This window comes from Schistocerca cancellata, unplaced genomic scaffold, assembly GCF_023864275.1.
Source record: "Schistocerca cancellata isolate TAMUIC-IGC-003103 unplaced genomic scaffold, iqSchCanc2.1 HiC_scaffold_426, whole genome shotgun sequence".
Lineage (NCBI taxonomy): Eukaryota > Metazoa > Arthropoda > Insecta > Orthoptera > Acrididae > Schistocerca > Schistocerca cancellata.
In genome coordinates, this window is record NW_026046443.1 from 1,382,561 (window position 1) to 1,410,290 (window position 27,730).

The 27,730-nt window shown below is 38.2% G+C and overlaps 1 protein-coding gene across 1 annotated transcript in view; it reads right to left on the reverse strand.

Annotated features, from left to right (window-relative positions):
* LOC126124779 (extracellular matrix organizing protein FRAS1-like) overlaps window positions 1-27,730 on the reverse strand; it is a 452,648-nt gene that overhangs the window by 18,788 nt on the left and 406,130 nt on the right. Inside the window, exons 15-18 of the mRNA XM_049915125.1 lie at window positions 26,716-26,946; window positions 26,218-26,451; window positions 6,077-6,265; window positions 4,724-4,900 (exon numbers count right to left, since the gene is read on the reverse strand). Of these exons, the coding sequence (XP_049771082.1) occupies window positions 4,724-4,900; window positions 6,077-6,265; window positions 26,218-26,451; window positions 26,716-26,946 (831 nt within the window). The remainder of the gene's footprint in view (window positions 1-4,723; window positions 4,901-6,076; window positions 6,266-26,217; window positions 26,452-26,715; window positions 26,947-27,730) is intronic.

Consider the following 27,730-nt stretch of genomic DNA (forward strand, 5'->3'; position numbering starts at 1 on the left):
ACTCTGGTGACCATTCTGCCAATCACAGAGAATTGTAACTGATCAGTTACATACCTTGCCAATGGTGTACATTTATATGTAGTTTGAAAGAAGCCTCATTGTGGGCCTTCAATTTTTTAGTGATAGTGGTCTAACATTAGACTGCACAGGAATGTTAGGACAGGAATATCCATCATCAAGGTTTCTGTTGATCACCACATATAAAATATACCAAAATGAAACAGCCTTAGTTAAGAAGGAAAACAAAGAAGAAACAGCAAGAATAAGGAAAGGAGTGAGACAGGGATGCCCACTATCTCCAGTAATTTTCAACGCATATATCCAAGAAGCAATAGACAAAATAAGAGAGAATATTGAAGTAGGAATAAAACTTAACGGAATGAAAATAGATATGTTGCGATATGCAGATGATATCGCCATAATTACAGAAAGGAAAGAAGATTTAGAAGCCGCACTCAATGAAATGGAAAACACCTTAAAAGAACAGTATGGAATGAAAATAAATAAGAAAAAGACTAAAGTGATGGTGAGTGGCGCCCTGAACTACAATGAACCCATACGAATAACAATAAAGGGAGAGAAACTAGGGCAGGTTACAGAATTTAACTACTTAGGTAGCAAAATAACAGCAGATGGAAGGAGCAAAAGTGACATTAAAAACAGAATACAACTTGCCAAAATAGCATTCAATGGAAAAAGAAACTTACTGACGAGTAGAAATGTTAGTTTAGACGTAAGAAAGAGAGTCATGAAAACCTATGTGTGGAGTACAGCCCTTTACGGATGTGAAACTTGGACTTGTGGAAAAGAAGAAAAGAGAAGATTAGAGGCATTCGAAATGTGGTGCTACCGGAGAATGGAAAAAATCAGCTGGCGAGACAAGGCTACAAACGAAGATGTCCTCAGAAGAGTGAAAGAAAACAGATCTCTTTGGCGAAATATACAGAAAAGAAGAATAACCTTCATAGGTCACATTTTACGGCATAACAATTTCATTAAGAGAATATTAGAAGGAATCATTGAAGGAAGAACTCGCCGAGGACGACCTAGATTAAGCTACATTCAACAAGTAATAAATGACATCGGGTGCCAGACCTATGCAGATATGAAGAAGAAAGTTGACAAAAGAACGGAATGGCGTGCTGCTGCCAACCAACCTGTGGGTTGATAACCGAAGAAGAAGAAGAAGACACTGACATCTGACCATGCCTATTGTGTGCTTTCTTGAGATGCAGTATATGTATACAACTGCTTAGCATTTTTCTGTGGCCAGTCACAGCCCTGCTTGCCACACATTGTATTCATCAATCTGAAGGCTGGTGTGTTCAAGTAGCAGAACACATGGTGTGTGCATCTGTGACTGCCCCCATTATACTTTCAACAGCAACAGCAACATATCACACTTCAGATTAATGAATACAATGGTAACAAGCAGGGCTGTGATTGGTCACAGATACGGTTATTATCTTATGCTTATGGTTATGTTAAGCAGTTGCTGGGACTCAGATCACAACATGAAGACAGCAGAAACACAAAATGTTAATAACATATTCTGTGGAAAGACTGCTTAATGTGCTAAGGTTGCTTCTTTGAGGATACTACTCATTTGATAGGTGAAGCTTGTGGTGGTACATGTTGCTATTCAAGGTTCCAACATGTCCCACTTCCTTTCTACTGTGCCAATGATAGATGTTCATGTAGAAATATTAATTTATGGTAGTGGTGGTAGAGGAAAGATTGCACATTGTGCACACATTTTTTATTGATGCACGGATATGTAATGAAAATGTAAGCACAGTACAGCTACACGGCATGACAGAGGGTGAGTGTTTTACTAGTGGAGAAGGAGCTGTTTCAATTTTGATATTGCAGTTTTGTGTGCCATGGATGCCAAATAAGATGATGTCAGGGTGATAAGGGCTGTTCTTCTGAATAAGAAAAATAAAAAAAAAAGATTGTATGGGATTACTTAATTAATTACTTATTTACTTCCAGACTTTGGGAAACTAATGATCTGTCTGTCAATGAGTTTGGTTATGGAGAGAAGAGGATTTACATGAACTACAACTGAATATGAGGTACGGGTTTACCTAACAATGGAAAACCAAGATGGAAATAATAACAAGGGCTTTACTAATTATTCATTTGCAGAGTCTTGCAAATGCAATGGTCTTAGTTGTATTCATGTAATTCAGTAATATATTTGCACTTACAATATGTACTGACTACATTGGTTACTACTTTGTAACAATATATTTCATATCCATCTGAAGTTGGCCAGTGGCCCAAAATTGTAAGGAAATTAATAAAATATTTGTGGTTCGGAAAAATATATAATTACAGTATATATTTGCATAATGTTGTGCTGTTTGAGATGAAATGTTTCCCTTCTAAGATGGCATTAAGCCATTGGTTTATATGGCTTTAAGTATGTCGTTACTTTACTTACCATTACTAAATAACCCACTGTTAGATATTTGACTAAAATAATCCAAGTCATAACTAGATACTGTGGGACATTTGCAACAAGAGTAAGTAATAGAAAGTGAAAGAGATATGATATGACCTGAAAGCCTACATACTCACACAATATGTTTCTGAGTGTCCATTCATGCATAATTTTTAGTTGACTGACTTACTTATAGTCACAAATAGTTGTGAATATTTGTTTTAGGTGTACTTGCTGTCTGGACTCCAACCATGCCAAACTGGAGCAGCTCAGAAAGTAAACATTTGTATGTCAGTTGCTTATTAATACCTGTTGATAAAGACACATACAATATACCAGTCATATAAATGACTCTATGATAAGCAGTATTACAGTAGGTGATTCAGTTGAAGTGATTGACAAAAGAAGGAAGTACAAAAATGTTCAGGGAAACACAGGAATACTGTAATATAAGCCACTTGGGAATGAAATAAATAGGATATACAGGGAAGCCAAGATGAAATGGCTGCATGAAAAATGTGAAGAAATTGAAAAAGAAATGGTCATTGGAGGTACGGGTTCACCACATAGAAAAGTCAAAAGAACCTTTAGTGAGATTGAAAACAAGGGCATCAATGGTAAGAATGCAAAGGGAATTCCCCTGTTAAGCACAAAAGAGAGAGCATGCTGGTGGAAAGAGTACACTGAAGGTCTCTATGAGGGGGAAGACTTTTCTGATGACACAATAGACGAAGGAATTGTGGTTGATATCAAAGGCATAGGAAATTCAGTGTTGGAGTCAGAATTTGAAAGAACTTTTGAGGTCAAGTAAGGCAGAAGGGATAGATAACATTCCTTTGGAATTCATAGAATCATTGGGAAAAGTGGCAACCAATCAACTATTGTAGATGGTGTACAGATAGCAAGAGCAGATAAATGCAAGAACTATTTCACAATGAGACTGACAACTTATACAGTCAATCTGCTGACAAGAATCATATACAAAGAATGGAAAAGAAAAATGAGAATATATTAGATGCCAACCAGATTGGGTTTAGGAAAGGCAAAGGCATCAGACCAGCAGTTCTGATAATGTGCTTGATAAGGAAACCAAGACTGAAGAAAAATCAAGACAAGTTCATAGGAACTGTTGACCTAGGAAAAAGCATTTGACAGTGTAAAATAGTGCAAGCTGTTTGAAAATCTGAGAAAAGTAGGAGTAAGCTATAGGGAATAATGGGTAATATACAATATGTACAAGAACTGAGAGGGAAAAATAAGACTGGAAGACCAAGAACAAAAGGATGTAAGACAGGGATGCAGTCTTTTACTCCTACTTATCAATCTATATATTGAAGAAACACTGACAGAAGCAAAAGAAATGTTCAAGAAGGGGATTAACATTCAGGATGAAAGGATATCAGTATTAAGATTCACTGACAGCACTGCTATCCTCAGTGAAAGTGGAGAATAATTTGGGACCTATTGAGTGGAATGAACAGTCTAATGAGCACAGAATATGGAAGAGGGTAAACCAAAGAAAGGCAAAAGTGATAAGAAGTAGCAGGAATGAGAATAATGAGTAGCTTAACATCGAAATTGGTGATCAAAAAGTCAAAGATGTTAAAGAATTCTGGCACGTTGGAAGCAAAATAACTCATGATAGACAAAGAAAGGACATAAAAACAGACAACTACAGGCAAAGAGGGCATTTCTGGCCAAGGAAAGTCTATTAGCATTAAACATTGGCCTTAATTTGAGGAAGAAATTTCTGAGAGTGTTCGTTAGGAGCACGGCATTGTATGGTAGTAAATTGTGGACTGTGGGAAGTTGGAACAGTACAGAATCAAAGCATTTGAGATGTGATGCTACATAAGAATGTTGAAAATTAGGTGGACTGATAAGATAAGGGAAGAGGCGGTTCTCTGCAGACATGGTGAAGAAAGGAACATATGGAGAACACTAACAAGAAGAGAGGACAGGATGACAGGTCATGTGTTAAGACACCAACAAATAAGTTCTATGGAACTAGAGGGAGCTGTAAAGGGGAAAAACTGTAGGGGAAGACAGAGACTGGAATATGGCCAAACAATAATTACTCTCTCTGAGTTGAAGGAATTTGTGATTAGCTCCGTCAAACCAGTCATAGACTGAAGCTGGGGGTGGGGAATCCGTTGATTGTCTATGATCTATTATTTTGCAGCACACAGTTTCCCCCAGGCATAGTCTTTAGGAAAGCTTTTGTAATTTATTTACTTGAGCACAAATCTTGCTAGTTTAATCTATTTGTCTTACCTGTAGATACCACTGATTACCAACATTCATACTATATAAAGGTGCTACTTTGAAGATAAAGCCATCAGCTCCAGGAAAATGAGCGAGCTTGCCAAAATCATCCATTTCAGAAGCAAAACGTGCTTCAAAGGAGTTATCATTGTAAGAGTCGTCAGAAATTTCTGGATCATCTCTATCCTGTTTGAAAATATATAGAAACATGTAAGTATTTTCTGGTAATCAAAGAATTTGTTAATGACATCATTTGAACCCATGTAAACTGTACATAAAATGTCACTCACCATAGGAAGGAAATGTTGACCAGTAGATAGGCACATAATTTGTGATGTGAACATGAAATGCTAATTCCACATCATTATTTTATCATGCAAATGATCCATGGACATGAAACTAACAAAACTAGGTGTTGAACATCATGACTCAGTTTTGATACTTACCTTTCTTGTTAGGACACACACACACACACACACACACACACACACACACACACAGTATGAAAGTCTCTTAGTAATATTAATTAAAACCTACATGTTCCTTGTATTTTCTAATTAGGAAGAGGCTGTAATAAAACAGACAACTCCAAAAAGGAATACCTGTTGTGATTAGCCTGTGAGATTACTAGAAGGGCTAGGAGACGTGTCTAATTTTTTTTTTTTTTAGAGCACAGAAAACATTTCAAATGAGCTACGTTCTTCTTTAGTGTGTGCATGATTTTGTTAGAAAATATAATTTTAAATAATAAGTAAACAGGAAATTTTTGTCTTAAAAAGTAAAAGAATGAAAATATATTGCTGTAATTATGTAACAATTGTAAATGAATGGAATATTTTGACTTGATTAAGTACTTAAGGTAACAGAGTTTTATGTGTATCACCAGTAAATACATCTCATTTTCATTCTTGGAGGAAATAAAAAATGACAATTCAAATCAGAAAACGTGTTTTCAGATTGTGAGAACATGGAAAAAGAAGTGTGTTCAGCATTCGGAGTAGATTCATCAAATTAGAAAATATTGGTTATCTCTTTGATCCCAGTTTTCATAGTACCATGTCATTTTGAAGATAGAACAGAAGTCTGATGCTGCAAAAAGTTATAAATTTGAGTAAAGCAAATCATTTTTACAAAATGCTAAGTGATGCAAAGAAAAGAAATTAGTTAAGCAATTGCTAAAGAAAGAATAATTAACAGCATGAGTTCTCCATGTGCTTCGCAAAACACAAATTCTTCGTTATTTACCAATGACTACTAGTTATGAAAATAGGAAGGAGTTGTTTTAACTAAACTCTGATTTCATTGTCTTATAGAAATGTTCTATTGCCAAAATAGAATCCATTTAAGCTAAAGTAGCAGTACCAGTAATAAGATAGTGTGGCCCAGTCCTGGAGATCCTCGTAGGCAACTGGTAGGGGCAGTATCAGCATTTCCAGAACAAACATAGACACGATGTACTGTTAACTGATATGCTGAGTGCAATTGGTGGGTAGGAAGCCAAAGGATATGCCCAACAACTGTTTCCTCAGGAAAGTAGGGGCCTTTGTAATCCTGAAAATAAAAAATAAATAATTTTTGTTAGTCCAGATAAAAAAGTTATAATATAATACATATCATGAAATTTTTGAGAGAAATATGACTGGAACTGTCTGTTTATTTCCTTGCCCTACCTTTGTACCTTAGAGGAAAAAAGCTAATGTATGTGACCTAGGGTTTGCAAAACCTTTTTTCTATATTTGTTGAAATACAGCTGACTGAAAACCAGAATTTGAAGTATTAGTGATGAATACAGATTTTTTTTTCCAGCAACTTTTTGTACTTAGTGTTTATTACTCTATGTTGGTCTTGTTTGTATTTATTTAATAAAATATGGTTTCAGTTTGTGAAAGTCATTACCACTCAAATGACACACAATTGTGTTACTGTTATACACTATTAAGCCAAGAGATTTGGACCACCTTCCTAACAGTGTGATGGTGCTCATTTGACATACATAATATCTACAGTCATATGTCAAAGTCCTGAATGTAAGCTAGATGGTCCTAACAATGCATGCATAGGTCTCAAAGGTCATGGGCAGGACTGAAGCCTGATGACCTACACCACAATAATTTAAAATAGTGAAGTACTTATTTCAGTATTGAGGTGCAGACCCTTGTGTAATTGTAAAGATGTTTACATAATTACTTTGCATGGACTTACTTAGCTGGATGGATTTACTATTCAACTGAGTTTTCCAGTAAACAGATGATATGAATTAAGTCCGCTTGAAATGAAATTAGATTTCATGAAAAGCCAGCTTCTTCCATAATTCAGTTCATCCAAACTAGGACCCATTAAATGTTAAAGGTGTTGTCCTATTATCAAGATCACTCTAAGAATGTATCCATCACTTACGATTACAAACAGCAGTGAAAAAGATCATTTTGAAAACCGAAGCTCATCGAAAACAGTTTTCATATCTTCATGTTGGATTAAAGGCTCAATATTTTGGCTTTTCTCAGTATTTAAAGTGATAGTTTAAGACAACTAATTATGAAGACATAATTAGTAGCTTAGACAGAAGTGTAGGCACAAACCAATTAGCCAATAAGATAATCCCTTTTGTTATTTTGAATTTTCCATGTCATTTTTAGGGTTCCATGCCTCAACAGAACCCTTATAGGATCACTTTCTTGTCTGTCTGTTTGTCTGTCTGTCTGTCTATCTGACTGTTAAAAACCACCTTTCTCGGGAACGGGTAGGCATATCAAGTTTAAATTTATGCCACATACTGAGGTCTATAGGTCCTTGGTGATATAAGAAATTGAAGCTTCTAAGCCAAGGCAATCAAAAGATATGGCCATTTATGTCACATATTTTAATATTTGCAAACTCACACATCAAAACCTAGAGGGTACTTCCCATTGTCCTAGAATCATAAAATTTGGCAAAAAGGAAGATTTTATGGTACAACCAAAGAAAAAAACCCCTAAAACTGTAAATTTGTAATTATCACAAGTGAAAAATATTTTTTGGTAATTTGTTATCAACTGTCTGTCTGTCTGTCCATCTGTCTGTTAAGGCCCCTTTCACTCATGAATGGGTAGACATATGTTGAAATTTACATCACATGCTGAGATCTATGGTTCCTTGGTGGTATAATAAATGTTAGCTTCAAGTCAATGCAGTCAAAAGTTATGGCCATTTATGATACACATTTTGATACAAATTCCTGTTGCCCTAAAATCATGAAATTTGGCAAAAAGGAAGGTTTCACAGTACAACCACAGGAAGAAAATCCAAAAACTGTAAATTAGTTTCTAATCTCATGAAGAAATTTTTTTTGTCATTTTCTAGTAGACTGTCTGTCTGTCTGTCCATCTGTTAAAACCCCTTTTTCTCAGGAATGGGTTGACATATCAAGTTGAAATTTATGTCACATACTAAGGTCCTTTGGTGTTATAATAAACGTTAGCTTCTAAGTCAGTGCAGTCAAAAGGCACAGTCATTTAGGGCACATGTTTTGATACTTGCAAACTCACTCATCAAAATCTATATGGTGCTTTCTGTTGATCTACAATGATGAAATTTGGCAACAAGTAAGGTTTCACAGTACAAGTATAGCAAAGAATTGAAAACTGTTAACTTGTAATTATATCACACGAAGGAAATATTTCTTTTGTCATTTGTTATCTGATGCCAAACTTGAAATTAAAACAATCAGTAGGCTGACTGGGGCACAAGGGTAGAAGTCTATGAACGTTTGTTTCACATATAACTTGAAACACAATATATATGTGCAGTAATTGCTCCTGTGTATTTGATGGTGGATAAATTTGGAAATGCATCATATGAGCAATATAGTCATTCCTTGCCTGAAGTTTGACTTTTACCATTGTGACACAGTAAGCCGGAATGAAGAACCATTTCTTATTATAAAAATGGTCACCTGCTTCTTGCACCACTTTGTCACATCTGTATTATTGAAACAGAAACATTCTGAAAGTCTTGGAATCCTGGGACCAATACCTTCCCAGTATCAATGTTAACAACAGGCAAAAATTGGTGAGATTTTCGATTCCCAGAATGGGTGACTGCCTACATACATAATTAAGTTTGTATGGAACCCTCAGTGCATGAGTCCTACCAGAACCTGGCCAATTTTTTAAAATTGACATACTGATTTTTGCACAGATCAACTACAATGATGGCAAGGGGACCGATGGAAGCAGCCCAACCAGAACAGCAGGCTGTGGCAATGGACTCAAGGCCAGAGATTGACCAGCACTTGGCACTGGGAAGCTGGAACCTCAGGATGCTGCATGTGGAGGAGGCAGCCAATGGCATGGGAGTGCCTCCACAGCAGATGACAATGGGTTTGAGGTGGAGGGTGGAGGGGCAGGCTGCGGTGACAGGGCCACACCCATGAACTGGTAGCTTCCAGTGGTAAGCAGGGGTACAGCTGATCAAAATTGTGCACCACCAACCCATTCACTGTTCAGATATCACAAAGATGGCATCCCTGGTGGCAGACAACAGTGGCCAGTATATACTTGCTGACCAAACCCCCGTGCCTTGGAGACTGTGACGTGAAGCGAGCAGATGAATCCAACCACGGCAGATGTGCACAACTTGGAAGGTGGAGGAACATATGTGGCTGCCAGCCATGAGGCAACTCAGCTGGATCAACTCCCCCACAGGCATGAAATGATAGGTGCTGAGAAAACAGGGAAGAATCCACAACAAACTTTTTTATTTGGGAATTGAATGTACACTTTAGTCATTCCGCCTCACCATTTTATTGAGGTTGGAATGGGGGAGCCAGGACATGATGAATGCTGTGACAGGAACAAGACAATTGAAAGGTGTGAGAAATGAACTGGGTCCCATTATTGGAAACCACTCAAAAGCGCACAAATTGTGATATCAGCTGATGTTAACTCACATTGGAGAATGTAAGGAAACCAGAAAACTGCATCCATAACCAAGGGTCAATTATAATTCAAGAAGGGACCCACAACGCTCATATGATGCATTTCCAAATGAATGCATTTCCGTATCTAGCATGAAGTGGACCACGGGGTAGGGATGCCCCGTTGTTGGGCACACTGCTGACAAGCCACAACAAAACAGATGAATTTCCATCAATACCTGGCCAAAAAACATGTCTCCTAGCCAACAGGTTAGTGCATGAAACTCCTCAAAGACCCTGTTGCAGAAGGCGTAGAACCTCACACCATAATACAGTGGGAATGACTACTCTGGGAGAGTGATAATGTGAGGAGAAACAGTCGTGCGAGGGGTCCAAAGACTAACCCACTGCTTTATCTGGCTAGCCCTTTGAACAAAACTGAACCATGTAGCAGAGAACCAGGTCAGTGGCAATGGCAGCTGCTACATGTGAGCTCGCAACTGGAAAATCCTTGACCACAGGCTGTATTTCTGTATCAAGATGGAAGCAAAGCAGTTCTTCAATTGTAGTGAGACAAGAACAGCACTCAGCATTGTAGGCAGTGAAAAACATGAAATTCGTGGAGAGCATAGACTATGGCAAGAGCTTCTTTTTTCACCTAGGAGTAATGCTGCTGGGCCAGAGTGAGAGATTTAGAGGTGAAAGCAACAGAGCATTCACAGGAAAGCAGTTCTTCATTATCAAAGTCAGGACCAGGTCCCACAGGAAGGCAGGATAAAGAGTCTGCATTGGCGTGTTTAGACATAGGTTGAAAATGGATTTCCTAATTGTAGTGAGACAAGAACAGCACTCAGCATTGTAGGCAGTACTCTGCCTCATCAAGCAAGAAAGTGTATGGCTTAAACAAGGAAATCAAGGTTGTGGTCAGTAATAGGGTGAAACTTGGAGCCACAGAAAAAAACATGAAATTCCTGGAGAGCATAGACAGTGGCAAGAGCTTCTTTTTTCACTTGGGAGTAATGCTGCTAGGTCAGATTGAGAGATTTAGAGGTGAAAGCAACAGATCATTCACATCCATTGGCACACTGGCATGCTAGGATTACATTCAGGCCACACTGTGAGGCATCAGTTACCAAAATGATGTGCTAGTCCAGAGAGAATGTAGCTAAACAAGGGTCTAAGACTAGTTTAGATTTCAGCAATTGAAAAGCATGTTCACAGTCTGGGCTCCAATGAAAAGATACAATCTTGCATAACAAGTTATGCAATTGGTGGGCCAACATTGTTTCCCCTGGCAGGAATTTATTGTAGTAGGCTATCTTCTCTAGGTGGGCCTGAAGCTCCTTCATGGATGAAGGGTGAGGCATAGACATAACAATGAAGATGTGGTCTGGCAGAGGGCGAACCTCATCCTGCAAGACCTTGAACTCCAATAAACAAAAGTAGGTTGAAAAAACTGAGCTTCTGTGATGTCTCACCATAAGCCTGCAGATTGTAAGACAGAAAACAAAGTGCACATATTTTTCAAGTGACTGACCATGGAAGAGCCCATGTCAACAATATCACCCATGTGATTAATGTAACCCAGGACAGGAATATTCAGTTGCTCTAAAAATCATTGGAAAATTGCAGGGACACTAGCCACACCAAAAGGAAAGTGCAAATATTATTAGAGACTGAAAGGAGTATTCAGAACTGGAACTTGCTGAGAGTTTTTATCTACATGAACTGCTGCAGAAATGCTGTAGACAAATTGATTTTAGGAAAGTAGTGGCCACCTGACATTTTCGCCAATGGCTCCTCCTGCTATGGGAGAGGATATGTACCCACCCACAGAGGCCAAGTTTCCCTGATTGCTTATGAAGTACAACTAGTGGAGATGACCATTCACTAACCATAACAGGTTGCACCACTCCTAAGGATGGAAGTCTGTCCAACTCTGTTTTCACTTCAGCTTTGAAGTCTGTCCAATTCTGCTTTCACTTGATCTTTGTGGGTGACAGGAATAGGATGTGTAAGACAGAAATGAGCCAAGCCATGAACTTCAAAGAAATATCAGTAGAAAAATTCACAACACGCCCTACATCTTTGGAAAACTAGTTCAAAGGTTCCTCACACAGTGTTTCCAATTGAGAATATATTACCTGATTGGACACAAGGTGAACTGCACTGGTGATAGGAAATCCAAATGACTGAAATGCGTCCATCTTGAACAAGTTCTCAACACCTGCGTCAGCAGCCACCAAAAACATAATAGAAAGAGGCAGAAGCTATAAGCTGTCTCAACAATGCAATGTTCTGTTCGTTATAACTGACCGGCTTGTGTGTAACTGGTGTTCTGTGAGCTTAAACTCACATAGGTTTGAGAGTTCAATAACGTCACTGCAGCACCTATGTCAATTTGTAGCCACAGCACTTGGCGAAAAACACTTAACCCAGTAAACAACTTGGGAGAAGTCACAAGCATTGGAGTCACACAGTTTACATCCCTGTCTGTATCCTGAGCAACCTTCAGTGAATGGACACATGGAGACGATCTAGCCTTTCTTCTGGCAAGCCCTACAAATAGACCTGCGCTTAGGGCACACTGAATGTTCATGCTATACAGAACAGGAAGGACAAGATGGAAACAGAGGATATTGGCGCTGGCACTGTGGTGATAATGGCTTCTTGGGCTGACCTTGGTCTGCTCGGCACTGGGAATGCATGTTTACCACTGCCACTGCCACTGCCACTGCCTTGTGCAAGCTATCTGTCGTCCTAGTGGGAACATCCTGTGACACTACTGCCACATAACCCCAGTTTGGTCAACTGCTGCCTAAGAAACTTCAAAAGATTCTGCTGCTTGCAAAACTTCTGCCGACAGAGTATTTTCACAGAGTAAAGCCTTCTGACTCACTTCCTTGTCTGGAGCTAAACAGATATTTGTGTTGCACACCATAGAGTCTAAATAAGAATCATTATGGGCATCAGTAATCAACTGATTCTTATGACTAAGGCCTTGAAATTTGGCTGTCTAAACCCTGTATGACCAGTTTCGTTTCTTGCAGCATTGGTAAATTCAACTCATGCCTCTATGATGTGCAATTATTCATGATGTTAGTTGGACATAAACTGCACATGTGATCAGAAGTAAGAGCTCAGGATTCTTGTAAAGGGGCAAGCTGGCACAGTAACTGACACATTTTAGGTGGAATCCTTTAGAGGAAGAAGGCTTTGCACAGTCTGTCACACCAAAAGCCAAAAAATGCTGTCTTTTTTTTGTAAGCTTCCCAATCTTCAGTTAAATTGTCATATGGAGGAAAAGTGGGTGGAATAGCATGGAAGCTGACAAAGTGGTCACTGCTGAAGTACACTGTTCAGTCAGGGCTGGTGGCACAGTGTTCATAATGACTAAACCTAATGAAACTGCACTTAAAGACTGCACATGCAGAAACCATACCAGATTCATCACCAGTCACGTAGTAACCAAGTAATACATGAAACCACTCCAAGTAACACAAATATGGCTTTATTCGTAAACTTCTGAACAATAACGGAAATAAGCATCTCATGACTCCACTCATAACATAACACAGAACAACTGATGTGCATGGTGCAAACTAGAAGAATATAGAGAAGCCCATCAGCACTGCTCTGCATGTACATAGGCACAAGTCACCAGTAGAGGGCATGGCAGACACTGTGCTATGTGCATGATTCCCACAGGTGGCTTGCAGTGGCTGGCCTGCACTAGTACAGTTGATGGTTGATTTGTGTACACACACACACACACACACACACAGTGATACAACATTCGGTTCACTCACACTTATATGCCCTAATAGCAGGATACAGCAAATCATCTTATCATTTGCTGTTGGTGAATTAGGAAAACTGCTGTTATTTCTAGACCTGTATGTTTTGGCAGGTATTTGAGACCTACTCCTGTGAATTGTGTGTACCCTATGTTAGCAACTCAGTAATCTTGCTTGGTAATGCAATCTTCTAGGATAACACAGGGACATCCACCACTTTGTTACTTGCTATAGGGGTCAGTTTATTGATTCATCCTCAGTAACTAGCCAAAGCAAACCAAGAACTTTTGACAAGCCTTTCCATCTTCAGACTATGTCTTATTCTTAGTTGTGAGGCATCACAAATTGCTTTGCATCAAAACCACTTCAGTCAGCATCTTTCACAATTCTGTGGAAATAGGTTAAGTCATAAGATTTCTCTGGAGCCCTAGAAGCTAAACAGGGTACACATTTTGTTCCATATCATGTGTACTACATGTGATCCGCAATTCTCTGTCCCCTGATGGAGGGATGGGTGTAGTGTTCTACCTGACTAGTGTTCAGAAAAATTAAGCAATCAAGCGCCACCTGTGAGTGTCATGTAAAGCTATACAGCTCTGAAATACATGAAAATAATATTTTTTTATTTTTTCAGTAGCATGTGACTGATTAAAATATACTTGCTTCATTTAACACTGGAATGTAATACAAATTTTTATAGCAGAAATGATACAGATGTTAGAGTTTTTTAAACATTTGAGGAATCTGTAATTAAGTTGCTGCACATGCCAATGATTAAAGTTGTTATTATGCTCTGGCAAAGACAGAGAGGCAGACAGTCAGTCAGTTAGTGGGAGTCTCTAAATGGCAGTTGTCAGTGTGAGATGTGTGGTGTGATCGATTCTGATTGGTATTGGTGATGTGGTATTTTGGACAGGTATAATTTTAATTTTATGAAGGAAGCTCCATAATTACATGGATTGTTGATAGCTAATGTCTAATTAATTATACTATGATAAAACAACAAAAACAATCAATTTTTGACAAAATAATGCAATTGATGTTAGGTCTATTGACCTGCCAGCACTTTTGTTTGGTAAGTCTCATCATCTTTGTTTTTAGATATAAATAATGTAATTGGGTAGATAAAAAAATCTACTCGCCAAGTGGCGGCAGAACATGCACATAAAAGTAGGTTATAATGAGGCAAGCTTTTGGAGCCAGTCGCTTCCTCTTCAGGCAGAAAGGTTGAAGGGGAAGAAAGAGAGGTGAAGGAAAAGGACTGGAGAAGTCTAGGAAAAGGGGTAGATTTTGGGAAAGTCATCCAGAACCGCAAGTCAGGAGAGACTTACCAGACAGGATGAAAAGGAAAGACTGATTATTGGGGATTGCACCAGATGAGATTTGAAAATCTGAGAGCTTAAAGTTGGAAAACAGGGTAATATGCAAGACAGAGATTACTGCTTAAATGTCATGCATGAGTTAAGAAGAATGGAAAGCTAAGTGCATTTTATGTAACAGAGGTGGAAGGGGGCAGCTTAAAATAGACAGTTAAGAAAATGAAAAATGTAGAAACCTAAAATGGAGTGAAGAGAGCAGTGTTTACTGTGAAGAAATGCTGAGACAGAAGAAATTTACATAAATTAAGGCCTGATGGATGGTGAGAACAAAGGACATGTTGTAGCACTCATTCACACCTGAGGAGTTCTGAGAAACTGGTGTCTGGGGGAAGAATCTAGATGGTGCTTGTGCTGAAACAGGCATCAAGGTCATGATTGTCATGTTGTAGAGCATGCTCTGCAACAGGATATTTCATGTTGCCATCTGCATGTTGCCTCTGCCTATGCCCATTCATCCTAACTGATAATTTGGTGGTAGTCATGCTGGTGTCACACTTTCAGCACTAAACCTGCTTTTGATCATGCTGCTTTGGTGAAGGACCTACTTTTCTTCATACATAATGTCAACTGGAAATATCATTTTGCAACCCAATCCCAAAACCTGTCCAGCAGCAAAGCTGACACTGAACTCCGCTTTGAACAATTCTGACCACGATCCCAATTTGATCCACCACAACTACCTCAAAATCATCTCTTACGAGCCTTCAAAGAATTTCTCACATCCAGCATTGCTTCACAGCCCTTCCTCATGTCCCTACAACATGACCCTAACCTGTCCTCTGCAGAAATCCCAGCTCTATGTTCCCTAAAAGCTGATGACTCCGCCATTATCCTCCCATCAGACAAAGAATCTACCACTGTGGTGTTTAACCAAAAGGAGTATGATTGTGAAGGTCTATGCCAGCTGTCTGACACCTCTACATACAGCATCTGCCATCAAGATTCCATTCCTGTGATTGAAGTGACCTGCAGTCCCTCCTTAAAAACTTAGGCCCCTCAAAAGGACTAACACCTCAGTCCGTAGAACTTCTAACCCCACCCAAACCACACACCCCCACCTTTGTTTTACCTTCTTCCTAAGATCCACAAACCTAATCATCCTGGCCATCCTGTAGTTGCTGGCTCAAAGCACCCACTCGATGTATATCTGCCTTATTGATCAGCACCTGCAACCCATAGTACAAAGTCTTCCTTCCTATATTAAAGATACCAATCATTTCCTAGATCATATGAAATTCATGCCCCCCTCCCTCTCCCACCATGCACCTTGCTTGTCACCATTGATGCCACCACCTCCCACATACATCATATGTCTGCTGCTGAACATTTCCTCAGTCAGCACCCACCTGATTCCAAACCTACAATATCCTTCCTACTCACCTTAATCAACTTTATAATTACAAACAGCTACTTCACCTTTGAGGGGTATATGTACAAACAGATCAGGGGTATAGCCATGGGAACCAAGATGGCTCCTTCCTATGCCAACCTTTTCATGGGTCACTGGGAGGGGGGTTCCAGGGATCCATAAGTCTTCAGCCCCTGGTTTGGTTCAGATACATTGATGACATCTTTACCATATGGATCCATGGTGAGGCTGACCAGTTAAAATTCCTGGAATCTCTGAATACTTTTTCCCAATTAAATTTCACAAGGTCCTATTCTGAATCCCATGCCTCTTTCCTAGATGTTGATCTCATCCTCACTGAAGGCCAGCTACAAATATTACTACTACTGTCCAGATTAAATCTGCTAATAAACAACAGTACTTACATTTTGACAGTTGCCATCCTTTCCATGCCCAACGTTCTCTCCACTAAAGCATTGGCATTCAAGGCAAATGTATTTGCTTGGACGCAGATTCTTTACAGCAATACTTGACCATTCTCACCTCAGCCTTCACTGGATATAATTACCCCACCAGCCTAATCCAAAAGCAAATTTCCTCGGCCATCACATCTAATCCTGGTACTACTGATCCCTCCAAAAACAACTTTGGAGCACACCACTGGTCGCTCAGTATTATCCTGGTCTGGAGTGTATAACATTACATAGGCATTACTACCACCAAATTATCAGTTAGGATGAATGGGCATAGGCAGTGGGTGTATACTGGCAACATGAAATACCCTATTGAAGAGCATGCTCTACAACATGACAATCATGACCTCGGTGCCTGTTTCACCCCATGTGCCATCTGAATTCTTCCCCGACACCAGTTTCTCAGAACTCTGGAGGTGGGAAGTAGTGCTACAACATGTCCTTGGTTATCACCACCCACCAGGCCTTAATTTACGTAAATTTCTTCTGTCTCAGCATTTCTTCACAGTAACTACTGCTCTCTTCACTCCATTTTAGTTTTCTACATTTTTCATTTTCTTAACTGTCTATTTTTTGCTGCCCGCCTCCCACCTCTGTCATGTAGAATGAACTTAGCTTTTCATTCTTACTAACTCATGTACTATGTTTAAGCAGTAATTTCTGTCTCGCATATTACCCTGTCTTCCATCTTTAAGCTCTCAGGTTTTGAAATCTCATCTGGTGCAGTCCCCAACAATCAGTCTTTCCTTCTCATTCCATCTGATAAGTCTCCCCTGATCTGCAGTTCTGGATGACTTTCCCAAAATCTACCCCCTTTTCCAGACCTCTCCAGTACTTTTCCTTCACCCCACTTCCTTCCCTTGCAACTTCTCTGCCTGAGGAAGGAGTCAATGGCTTCAAAAGCTTGCCTAGTTAGCCTTATTTTATGTGTTTGTTCTGCTGCTGCTTGGTGAGTAGATCTTTTATCTATCCAATTACATTAATTATATGAATATAATAGAGGGAAACATTCCACGTGGGAAAAATATATCTAAAAACAAAGATGATGAGACTTACCAAGCAAAAGCGCTGGCAGGTCGATAGACACACAAACAAACACAAACATACACACAAAATTCAAGCTTTCGCAACAAACGGTTGCTTCGTCAGGTTGCTCCTTCCCTCTTTCCTGACAAAGCAACCGTTTGTTGCGAAAGCTTGAATTTTGTGTGTATGTTTGTGTTTGTTTGTGTGTCTATCGACCTGCCAGCGCTTTTGTTTGGTAAGTCTCATCATCTTTGTTTTTAGATACAATTACATTAATTGTACTATGAGAGAGTTATGTGTCATAGTGTCTTACAGGTGTCATTGTGAACACTGGAACTGCAATGACCTGCACAGAGACTAAGTAACATATTGTAAATCCAGCTCTATCTTTGAATTTTGTTTTGTCTACAAAAATAAATTATCAAAATGCACCATTCATTCAGATTGTTCTTTTAAGTAGTCCCATTTTCCTCTATAATTTTACATAAAAAGAGAGTATGCAATGCATATTAAGATAAGAAATATATTGCTGCATATTCAAGTATAATGAAGAGCCACATTACAGAAGAACTGGTGACAAGATTATACAATTAAAAATAATGCTCCTTCAATAAAGGTAACTAAGAGTGGTCATACTTTTGAGTGAAGCCAGTTGAAGTGGATTTAACTGAAAGATTTGTGATTATTTAATTATTGTGAGAATTTAACTGTTTAATTTAGTGAAAATATTCCATATGAACTTTACAAAAAAAGTAGATAAAATTTTGAATAGAAAATCTTGTGATCATTGCTAAATTACCACTATTGGAAGTAAAATTTTTTTTAGAGTGTCACTGTTTTCATTTAATGTGCCAAATATGAATCTGAAGGTGACCATGGTCATTTATTAGATCTCTCTCTTTGTTTCTCTCTCTCTCCCTTTCTCTACTCTTGTAGTTGATTCTGACTCTCCATGACCCCATGAACTAAAGCACACCAATTTCTTACATTGTGCACTTTCTTCTGCTTTCTTCTGCAGACTTTTCAGTTTAGAATCTGTTACATATGTGATGTCATAAATCCATCTCATCATTTTCTGTCATCTTCTTGTCTCTTCAGTTTTCCCCAGCATTAACAACTTTTCCAGCAAATCATGTATTCCCAAGATTGCCCAAAGGAGGTCAGTTTTTGTTTCAGTATGAAACCTTCAAGGAGCAATCAAGCTTTATTTGCTGTAATACTGATCTATTTGTTCTCTTTGCAGTCCATGTAACTCTATGGAGTTTCTTCCAGCACTACAATTCAAAGGTGTATATTCTACACTGTTCAGCCTTTCTTATGGTCCTGCTTTCACATCCAAGCACGGTACTTGTACAACATGTGTTTTCATTCTGTTAGTTGTAACAAAATGTTGGGTATCCAATGTGCCTGTGCTCAACATTCATTATTAGAAAACTATCTAAATTATAAAACCTGATGACCACATTACAGCACCACTTGAAACAACTTCTGATTTCACAAACAAACTTTCACTCTTCAGTGTCATGCATGCTATAATGAAACTTCAGTTGTTATCACCATCATTGTCACCAACACCAATAAGAAGAACAAAATTATCATCATCCATCAGTAGTACAAAAGTAACAAGAACATAATTATCATATCCATTAGTAATACTGGCTGATGTCCCATTCAGCAACTCCAGAGATTGTTCAGTCCTGACAGATAATTTTTCTAGTCTTTCAAGTGAGATACTGAAGCATTGTGACTATTCCCGGATTCATACTTCTCTTTAACAGGTAACACTCCATTAACCAAGCTCTCTGACCAAACCTCCATCACTGACTCCAAAATAAGGATAAGCTAAAGTTTTAATTCATGCTGTGAAATAGACTTAGGCCATTAAACTGATAAAATGTTGCCAACAAAAGACAGAGGTCCCAGTTTGAGTCCAGCACAGTTTCAATTTCTACTTACTTATTGGAGTCTTAATTATTAGAAATAGTTTAAAACAGAGTTTGTTTAATTGATTTGTAGAGATTGATTATACACACAGATTGTCATTTTATTCTAAGACAACACATACTTTCACTATGCTTAAGGCCCCCAGAGTAGACAACATTCCATTGGAACTATTGATGGCTTTGGGAGAGCCAGTCCTGACAAAACTCTACCATCTGGTGAGCAAGATGTATGAAACAGGCGAAATAGCCTCAGACTTCAAGAAGAATATAATAATGCCAATCCCAAAGAAAGCAGGTGTTGACAGATGTGAAAATTACCGAACAATCAGTTTAATAAGCCACAGCTGCAAAATACTAACATGAATTCTTTACAGACAAATGGAAAAACTAGTAGAAGCCAACCTCGGGGAAGATCAGTTTGGATTCCGTAGAAATACTGGAACACGTGAGGCAATACTGACCTTATGACTTATCTTAGAAGAAAGATTAAGGAAAGGCAAACCTACGTTTCTAGCATTTGTAGACTTAGAGAAAGCTTTTGACAATGTTGACTGTAATACTCTCTTTCAAATTCTAAAGGTGGCAGGGGTAAAATACAGGGAGCAAAAGGCTATTTACAATTTGTACAGAAACCAGATGGCACTTATAAGAGTCGAGGGACATGAAAGGGAAGCAGTGATTGGGAAGGGAGTAAGACAGGGTTGTAGCCTCTGCCCGATGGTATTCAATCTGTATATTGAGCAAGCAGTAAAGGAAACAAAAGAAAAATTCGGAGTAGGTATTAAAATCCATGGAGAAGAAATAAAAACTTTGAGGTTCGCCGATGACATTGTAATTCTGTCAGAGACAGCAAAGGACTTGGAAGAGCAGTTGAACAGAATGGATGGTGTTTTGAAGGGAGGATATAAGATGAACATCAACAAAAGCAAAATGAGGATAATGGAATGTAATCGAATTAAGTCGGGTGATGTTGAGGGTATTAGATTAGGAAATGAGACACTTAAAGTAGTAAAGGAGTTTTGCTATTTGGGGAGCAAAATAACTGATGATGGTCGAAGTAGAGAGGATATAAAATGTAGACTGGCAATGGCAAGGAAAACGTTTCTGAAGAAGAGAAATTTGTTAACATCGAGTATAGATTTAAGTGTCAGGAAGTCATTTCTGAAAGTATTTGTATGGAGTGTAGCCATGTATGGAAGTGAAACATGGACGGTAAATAGTTTGGACAAGAAGAGAATAGAAGCTTTCGAAATGTGGTGCTACAGAAGAATGCTGAAGATTAGATGGGTAGATCACATAACTAATGAGGAAGTATTGAATAGGATTGGGGAGAAGAGAAGTTTGTGGCACAACTTGACCAGAAGAAGGGATCGGTTGGTAGGACATGTTCTGAGGCATCAAGGGATCACCAATTTAGTATTGGAGGGCAGCGTGGAGGGTAAAAATCGTAGGGGGAGACCAAGAGATGAATACACTAAGTAGATTCAGAAGGATGTAGGTTGCAGTAGGTACTGGGAGATGAAGAAGCTTGCACAGGATAGAGTGGCATGGAGAGCTGCATCAAACCAGTCTCAGGACTGAAGACCACAACAACAACAACAACATATTTACGTAATGTGACTTAGTGGAAATTTTCAACTTCAGGGCAAAAAAAAAAAAAAAAAAAAACAGTACTGCCAAACGCTATTGAAATGAGGTTTTTTTGCAAATGATTGCATTGCAAAGAGGCACATTAGTTGTATGATAAATACTCAAAACTTTTGTATTCATTGAGGTATGGAAGTAATTCATCTGCAGCAGAGAGAGGTCAGTTGATCTGGCCATAAACATGTCAATAGCAATTCAAGAAAACCCAGGGGTCATGTTTAAACATGTCCTCAGCACTTGCACTTGGGGAGTGGCAGAGAATGATGAGTACACTCATCTACAGAAGTTAAATTGTTATGAGTAAAGTAAGTTATTCCTAGCATTCAGAATATAGGGTGTCCCTTCTAAAAATCATCAGGCTTGTTTTCTCTGCTGTTTTGGCACAGATTTGCAATTTAATACGGCAATGTGTAGCTTGAGTCAACCCAAACAAACACTGCACATCATTCCTTCATATGATGCCCAGTGTTGACAGAAAGTATTGGCTTGTTTCCTGTTACAAGCAAAATGTTTTTTAAAGTGGAATTTTACATATCCATTTGATAGAGTGGTCCCAAATTAGTCTACTGCAATATTCATTTTATCAATATTTATTAACAGGGACATTAAAGCATGAAGAACAACCAATACTCCAGCAGCAACTGGGCAGCACTGCTGCATGGTGGTAGCAGTCAACATGGGCCAATGTGTCGCTGTTGCCATTGGCTTATTACTTATTCTTTGTATTGTAAATAAAATGCTGTGTGGCTAGGGCCTCCCGGCGGGTAGACTGTTCGCCTGGTGCAAGTCTTTTGAGTTGACGCCACTTCAGCGACATGCGTGTTGGTGGGGATGAAGTGATGATGATTAAGACAACACAACACCCAGTCCCTGAGCAGAGAAAATCTCTGACCCAGCCGGGAATCGAACCCAGGCTGTTAGGTAGGACATTCCATCGTGCTGACCACTCATCTACCAGGGGTGGACTTTCTATTGTCATGTACCTGTTAATGAAAGATAAATGAATTCCAGACTAGAGTAATCTGGAAACACTTTATCCAATGGACATGTAAAATTCCAATTTAAAAAACATTCTACTTGTAATGGCTAAAACCAATTCTTTCTGTCGACAATGGGCATTGCATAGAAGCTGTGGTGAGCAGTATTTGTTTAGGCAGACTCCAGTTACACATCGCAAGAAAAAAAAGTCTGTCAAAATACCAGAGAAAACGTGCCTGGCAACTTAAGTGGGGCACCCAGTATATGCACATATATGCACAACACAAATTGTCAGAACTGATTGCAAATTTTTTTTTATAGACTAGAAACCTGACACCCAGTGAGGAAATTTCTCTAATGTCTGACATCTGCTCACAAGATAGCAGGTGGATTCTTCCCATTTGCTATGTTTTTTTGTACTTCCATAAATAATCATTATTTTTTGTTTTTGCTAATTTATATTTTACTTTCAATACATTTATCTATTGGCATGAAACACTCAGATAAAAATCTCAAGTTCTTATTTAGCCTTGATTTCACTTGAATTTATTGTCAGATTATAAAGCTGTTTGTTTTGTTTACATTGACATAATTAACTTTTATTGGGGCACTCCCAATGAGAAAATACAGTTAACTGACGTTAGTACTGCAATTCACAAAGTACAAAACCCTTTGAATACAATCAAGGAAGGTGACCCACTCTAACAGAAAGTGCGGCAGCACCATTTCCTGTAAAATACTTTCGATTATCAGAAACTAATTAATTGAAAAGATAATTTGCATCAAGTTCATAAGTAGACCCATTTTCCATTTCAGTTTTTGTCATAACCATTTTTAGATTCTGAACTTTGACAAAATGCTTTTGTTACCTTAATTTTTCTGTACAAAATGACATTCAGAATTAATTAATTAACCAAATAATTAATAACTTCAAGTAATTTATCCTAATTTACAATATGGTGGTACATGTAAACAAGGAAATCCACATCATGTAAGAATAATATTGTCAATGTGTTTTCTGAATTTCTGACCAACAACTCTTTTTATAAGCCAAAATCACAATAGTTCTGGTAGTTCATCCAAGAACTTTGATATAGCCAATATTCCAAGTATAATGTAGTTTACAAAATAATAGTTTATTCTTACATTGATGTTTAATCCATGACACACAAGAACTTATTGTTTAAAGACTTTTGAGTGATTTCTGTAACTTAAATTAATGAAAATTGTACTGAACTGTGTTGTGATTAACAAATGATACAAAAAGAGAAGTCTCCTTGTACTGTTTTTTTTTCACAATATTTGGAATGTAAGAGTGGAGGTAGTGGCAGAAGTAAAGCTGTGAGGATGGGTTGTGAGTGATGCTTGGGTAGCTCAATTGGTAGAGCATTTGCCCATGGAAGGCAAAGACCCAGACTTTGAGTCATGGTCTGGCACATTGTTTTAATCTGCAGTAAGTTTCGTATCAGCACACACATCACTGCAAAGTGACAAACTCATTATGGAAGCTTCCCACAGGCTGTGGCTAATCCATGTTTCTGCAGTATCCTTTCTTCCAGGAGTCCTGCAAGTCTTGTAGGACAACTTCTGCAATGTTTGGAAGGTAAGGGATGAGTTACTGGTGGAAGTAAAGTTGTGAGGATGGGCTGTGAGTCATGCTTGGGTAGATCGGCCAGCAGAGCATTAGCTTGCAAAAGCCAAATGTCCCAAGTTTGAGTCTCGTCTGGCACAAACTTTAAATCTGCCAGGTAGTTTCATATCATTGCACATTCGGCTGCAGAGTGAAAAATTTATTCTTGATTTATCCATTCATTGCCTAAATTAAGGACAAGTCTCTGAAATGGTTGTATAATAGAACCATTCTTCCTCGCAAAAAATGACCATGTGCCTGCCATCAATAATATTTTCCTGAAATAATTCCAGGTAAAAGAACTGCTGTGATTAATTCAGACACATGAGTATGTTACTCTGTAGCATTTTTAAATACTCATAATTCACCATGTCTGTCATAGTGCAAACTTATCAGTCATTATTATTGAGAATTTTGAAGCTGTCAAAACTGTATAACAGCATTAGGGCCCAAGTTACAGATCTAACTGGATCTGCTCTTGGAGGAACAATGTTTGTGCCTTCACTGATCCACAGTGAGCTCTCTTTTGAAATAAAGAGGCTACAGTTCCACTCCAAAGTGTGCTGATGACATTAAATAAATGAGAGACAAATGCTGTAATTCACAGAAGCTGACTTGGGTAGGACCTTTTCTCACCTTCAGTTTTACTTGAATTGCTTGCAAGCAAGTGCACCATACAGCCAGTTTACTGGGTAGGGTCATATGATGGCTCTTGAACCTGAGTCTTTCATAGATATGACTCGTGTGCAGGAGGTTGGTAGTAAAAGTGGCATAAGAATGAACCAGGCCATTTTGTAATTTCAGTCTATACAAAGTATTAGTTTGGAAAAATGTGGGAAGAATTTTGGAGAACAGATTTCTCATTTCAGGTCATGATGAAAGGTCATTAAAGCTATGGCAGAGAATGTGATTCAGCTGTTAAGGACACCACATCATCTCTTGCATCTGACTAGGCATTCTATATATTTTACATTATATTCATCATTACACAAAAGAAGTCTTATGTTTAATGTGAAATTCAGCATTTAGATATAACAAATGACATAAATAGTGAAAACAGTACTAGCTCTTAAAATAAATGTGCTTTAGGTTTTTTTGGGGGGAGTGGGAGGGGGGAGGGGGGGGGGGGAGGGATAATGCCCATCATAGGCTTTATCATACTAGTAAAGAACCACTCATTGTTATAGATGTATCTTACACAGCTGGAAAGACTGGATTATGAAGAAGGGATGGTATCTCAAAGTGGGGATATGGCTGATAGTTTTGGTATTGAGGAATACTTTCTACTCACACAAAACCCTGAAACCTTGTTCAGCTTAGCCTTATTGATGATATCTTCATGATCTGGACCTGTGGCAAAAACACTATCCACATTCCTCAACACTCTCAAAACTGTCTATTTTCCTGGCCCTCTTTAGCTCGTTGATTAACTTCATCTTTTATGGATGTCAGTCCCCACTACTCTGATGGCTACATATGAATCTTAAATACATCAAACCCACCAACCACCAAGAATTAATTATTTTTGGTCTTTTCGTCCCTTTCTTCTTGAGTTGCAACAGATTACACTTGGTTTCTATTAACTACTAGAAAGAGATCCAAAATTTTGGTTCTTTTCTTGCTTAAATATGTAACTTTTCTGCCACAAAATGACAAAAATTCCTTTTAAAATGTTATAAAGCTAGATTAAAAATATCTGCTCACCAACAGGCAGCAGGAGAAAATACATAAAAGTTGTGGAAATGCATGAGTATTCGTAGCGAGTGACACTTTCTTCTGGAAGAAGGGATGAACAAAGAGGAAGAGAGATCAAACAAAAGGTCTGTGAGGTTTAAGAAAGGGGAAGAGTTATAGAAAACTTTTCCAGAACTCTGAATCTGCGGAAATTTCCTGGATGTGATGAGGACAAGCTGATTGTTGGAAAACCTTTTACTTCATCTATGTTCCTTTCCCTTCAGCCCTTCTGGCAGAAGGTGGAGCTGTTGACTATGGCTGCTCAATGTTCACACATCTTCATGCATTTTCCCCTGCTGCCACTTGGTGGATACATTTTTTATCTATCTACTTCATATTTTTCAAAAACTCATATTTTCGTTAAAATCAATTTACATCAAGAAAAATTAACTGCTTACTAAACAAATGTTCTTGTAGTGCACATAAAGCAGTACTGACTATTTCTTTGTATTAAAAAATGCTCATATTTTCATTAAAATCAATTTCCATCAAGAAAAATTAACTGCTTACTAAACAAATGTTCTTGTAGTGCACATAAAGCAGTACTGACTATTTCTTTGTATTAAAAAAGAGAAAAAAATCTTAAACTGAATTATTGAAGCTGTGAGAACAGACATAGAATGTTACTTATTTGCTTTTCTCCATTAAACATACCTGAAGATTTTCTGGTGGTCCTAGTAAACTGTCAAGGTTATTGCTGATGACAAAATGTGTCTCAAGTCCATATGACAGTGCTGCTGGTTTAGCACTATGCTGAAAATTTACAGGAATAGACAACCTTACAGGTGGTACTTGAGGTATGCAGTCACTGGCAGCATTTGGTGTGTACTGAAGCCCAGGAGCAGCAACACATGCCACAAGACTGGCTGTATAGTTTCCAGAGTAATCCTGTCAATGTGCATAAGGGTTGCTTGAAAAATAAATTCTACTTGAATGTTTACTATACATAAAGGGAGAGAGCAATCAAAGCAGTAAACACAAAATGTTCATTAGTAAAGTATTTCTTAATTAAATGGTCAATGATGCAGAACAGTAAGAGCTTAGATGACCAATAAAAAGCTCATATCTGAGAAAAACTATACAACTATACATAAAAATTTAAAAAAAATTGAAATGACTCTATCATTCTAGTACGCAGTCTTTGTATTTTACCTGGAGACTGTAGTCACTAGTTGCCCTCCAAGACTGCACTGGACTGTTCCATGTTGCCTGTGACCATATGAGATGCAGTGACATGTTGGTAAGTAGTCCATGTGGAGGGTAAACAGTGGATCTCACATGAGGGGCTCCTCTGTGAGATGTCACAAACCAGCCATGAAAGTGAGTAGTAGTTGTAAAATCCAGCAGCAACCGGCCATCTGAATCGGCAGCCACTCTCTTCAGCTGTGTATAATGAAATGAATTTGTTGTGTCTCAGAAATTTTAGAATAACATTGAATCAATGATATAAAGCAAGTAATTTATCTTCAGCAAACATGATTCAGCTCAAAAAAATGCATTAATAAATCAACTCTAAATTCATTTCAGGTTTAATAGCTTTTTTTAGTTATGCACAAAATGTGAATACATACAGTGGATAATAATTTTTAATATTACTGGTCTCCCAAAAATAATGAAATTTCAATGCTAGTCCTTGTTTTGTTTGGCTATTTCATCTCTGATGAAGTTTTGTGAGGTTTTCTTTGTGTTACTGAATGTGATGGTGATGAATTTTTTAGCCTTTTTTAGTAGTACTGTTTAACGTTTTTGCAGTAAAGTATTTTCATTCTGCCATTACCCCATTTCCACATGATCCTGCATGATTATGTCATAAAATAAGTTTTGAAAGTGTGACGTGTGATGTAATTTAGGGCCAGTTTTCAGAGATTGTATTATTGCTTACATGTGAAAGGAATACTCCTATATAAACCCTTCCTGATATTAGAAATGAAGTATCATCAAAACTACACAGACTCAATTGCCCTCTTAACATTATACAAGCTCTTTCCAAGGCCTGTGACTTTCTGGGTGCCTCCTACATAACTAGAGCTTGCCTCCATGGTGAAAAACAGTGTGTGTTGTGATATCAGTTCTAAACACAGGGTTAAACTGACAGACATCTCATTAATATTAAGAATGAACTGAGAGTGAGTGAGAATTGATTTTAACACCCATAAAAATTTGCTAC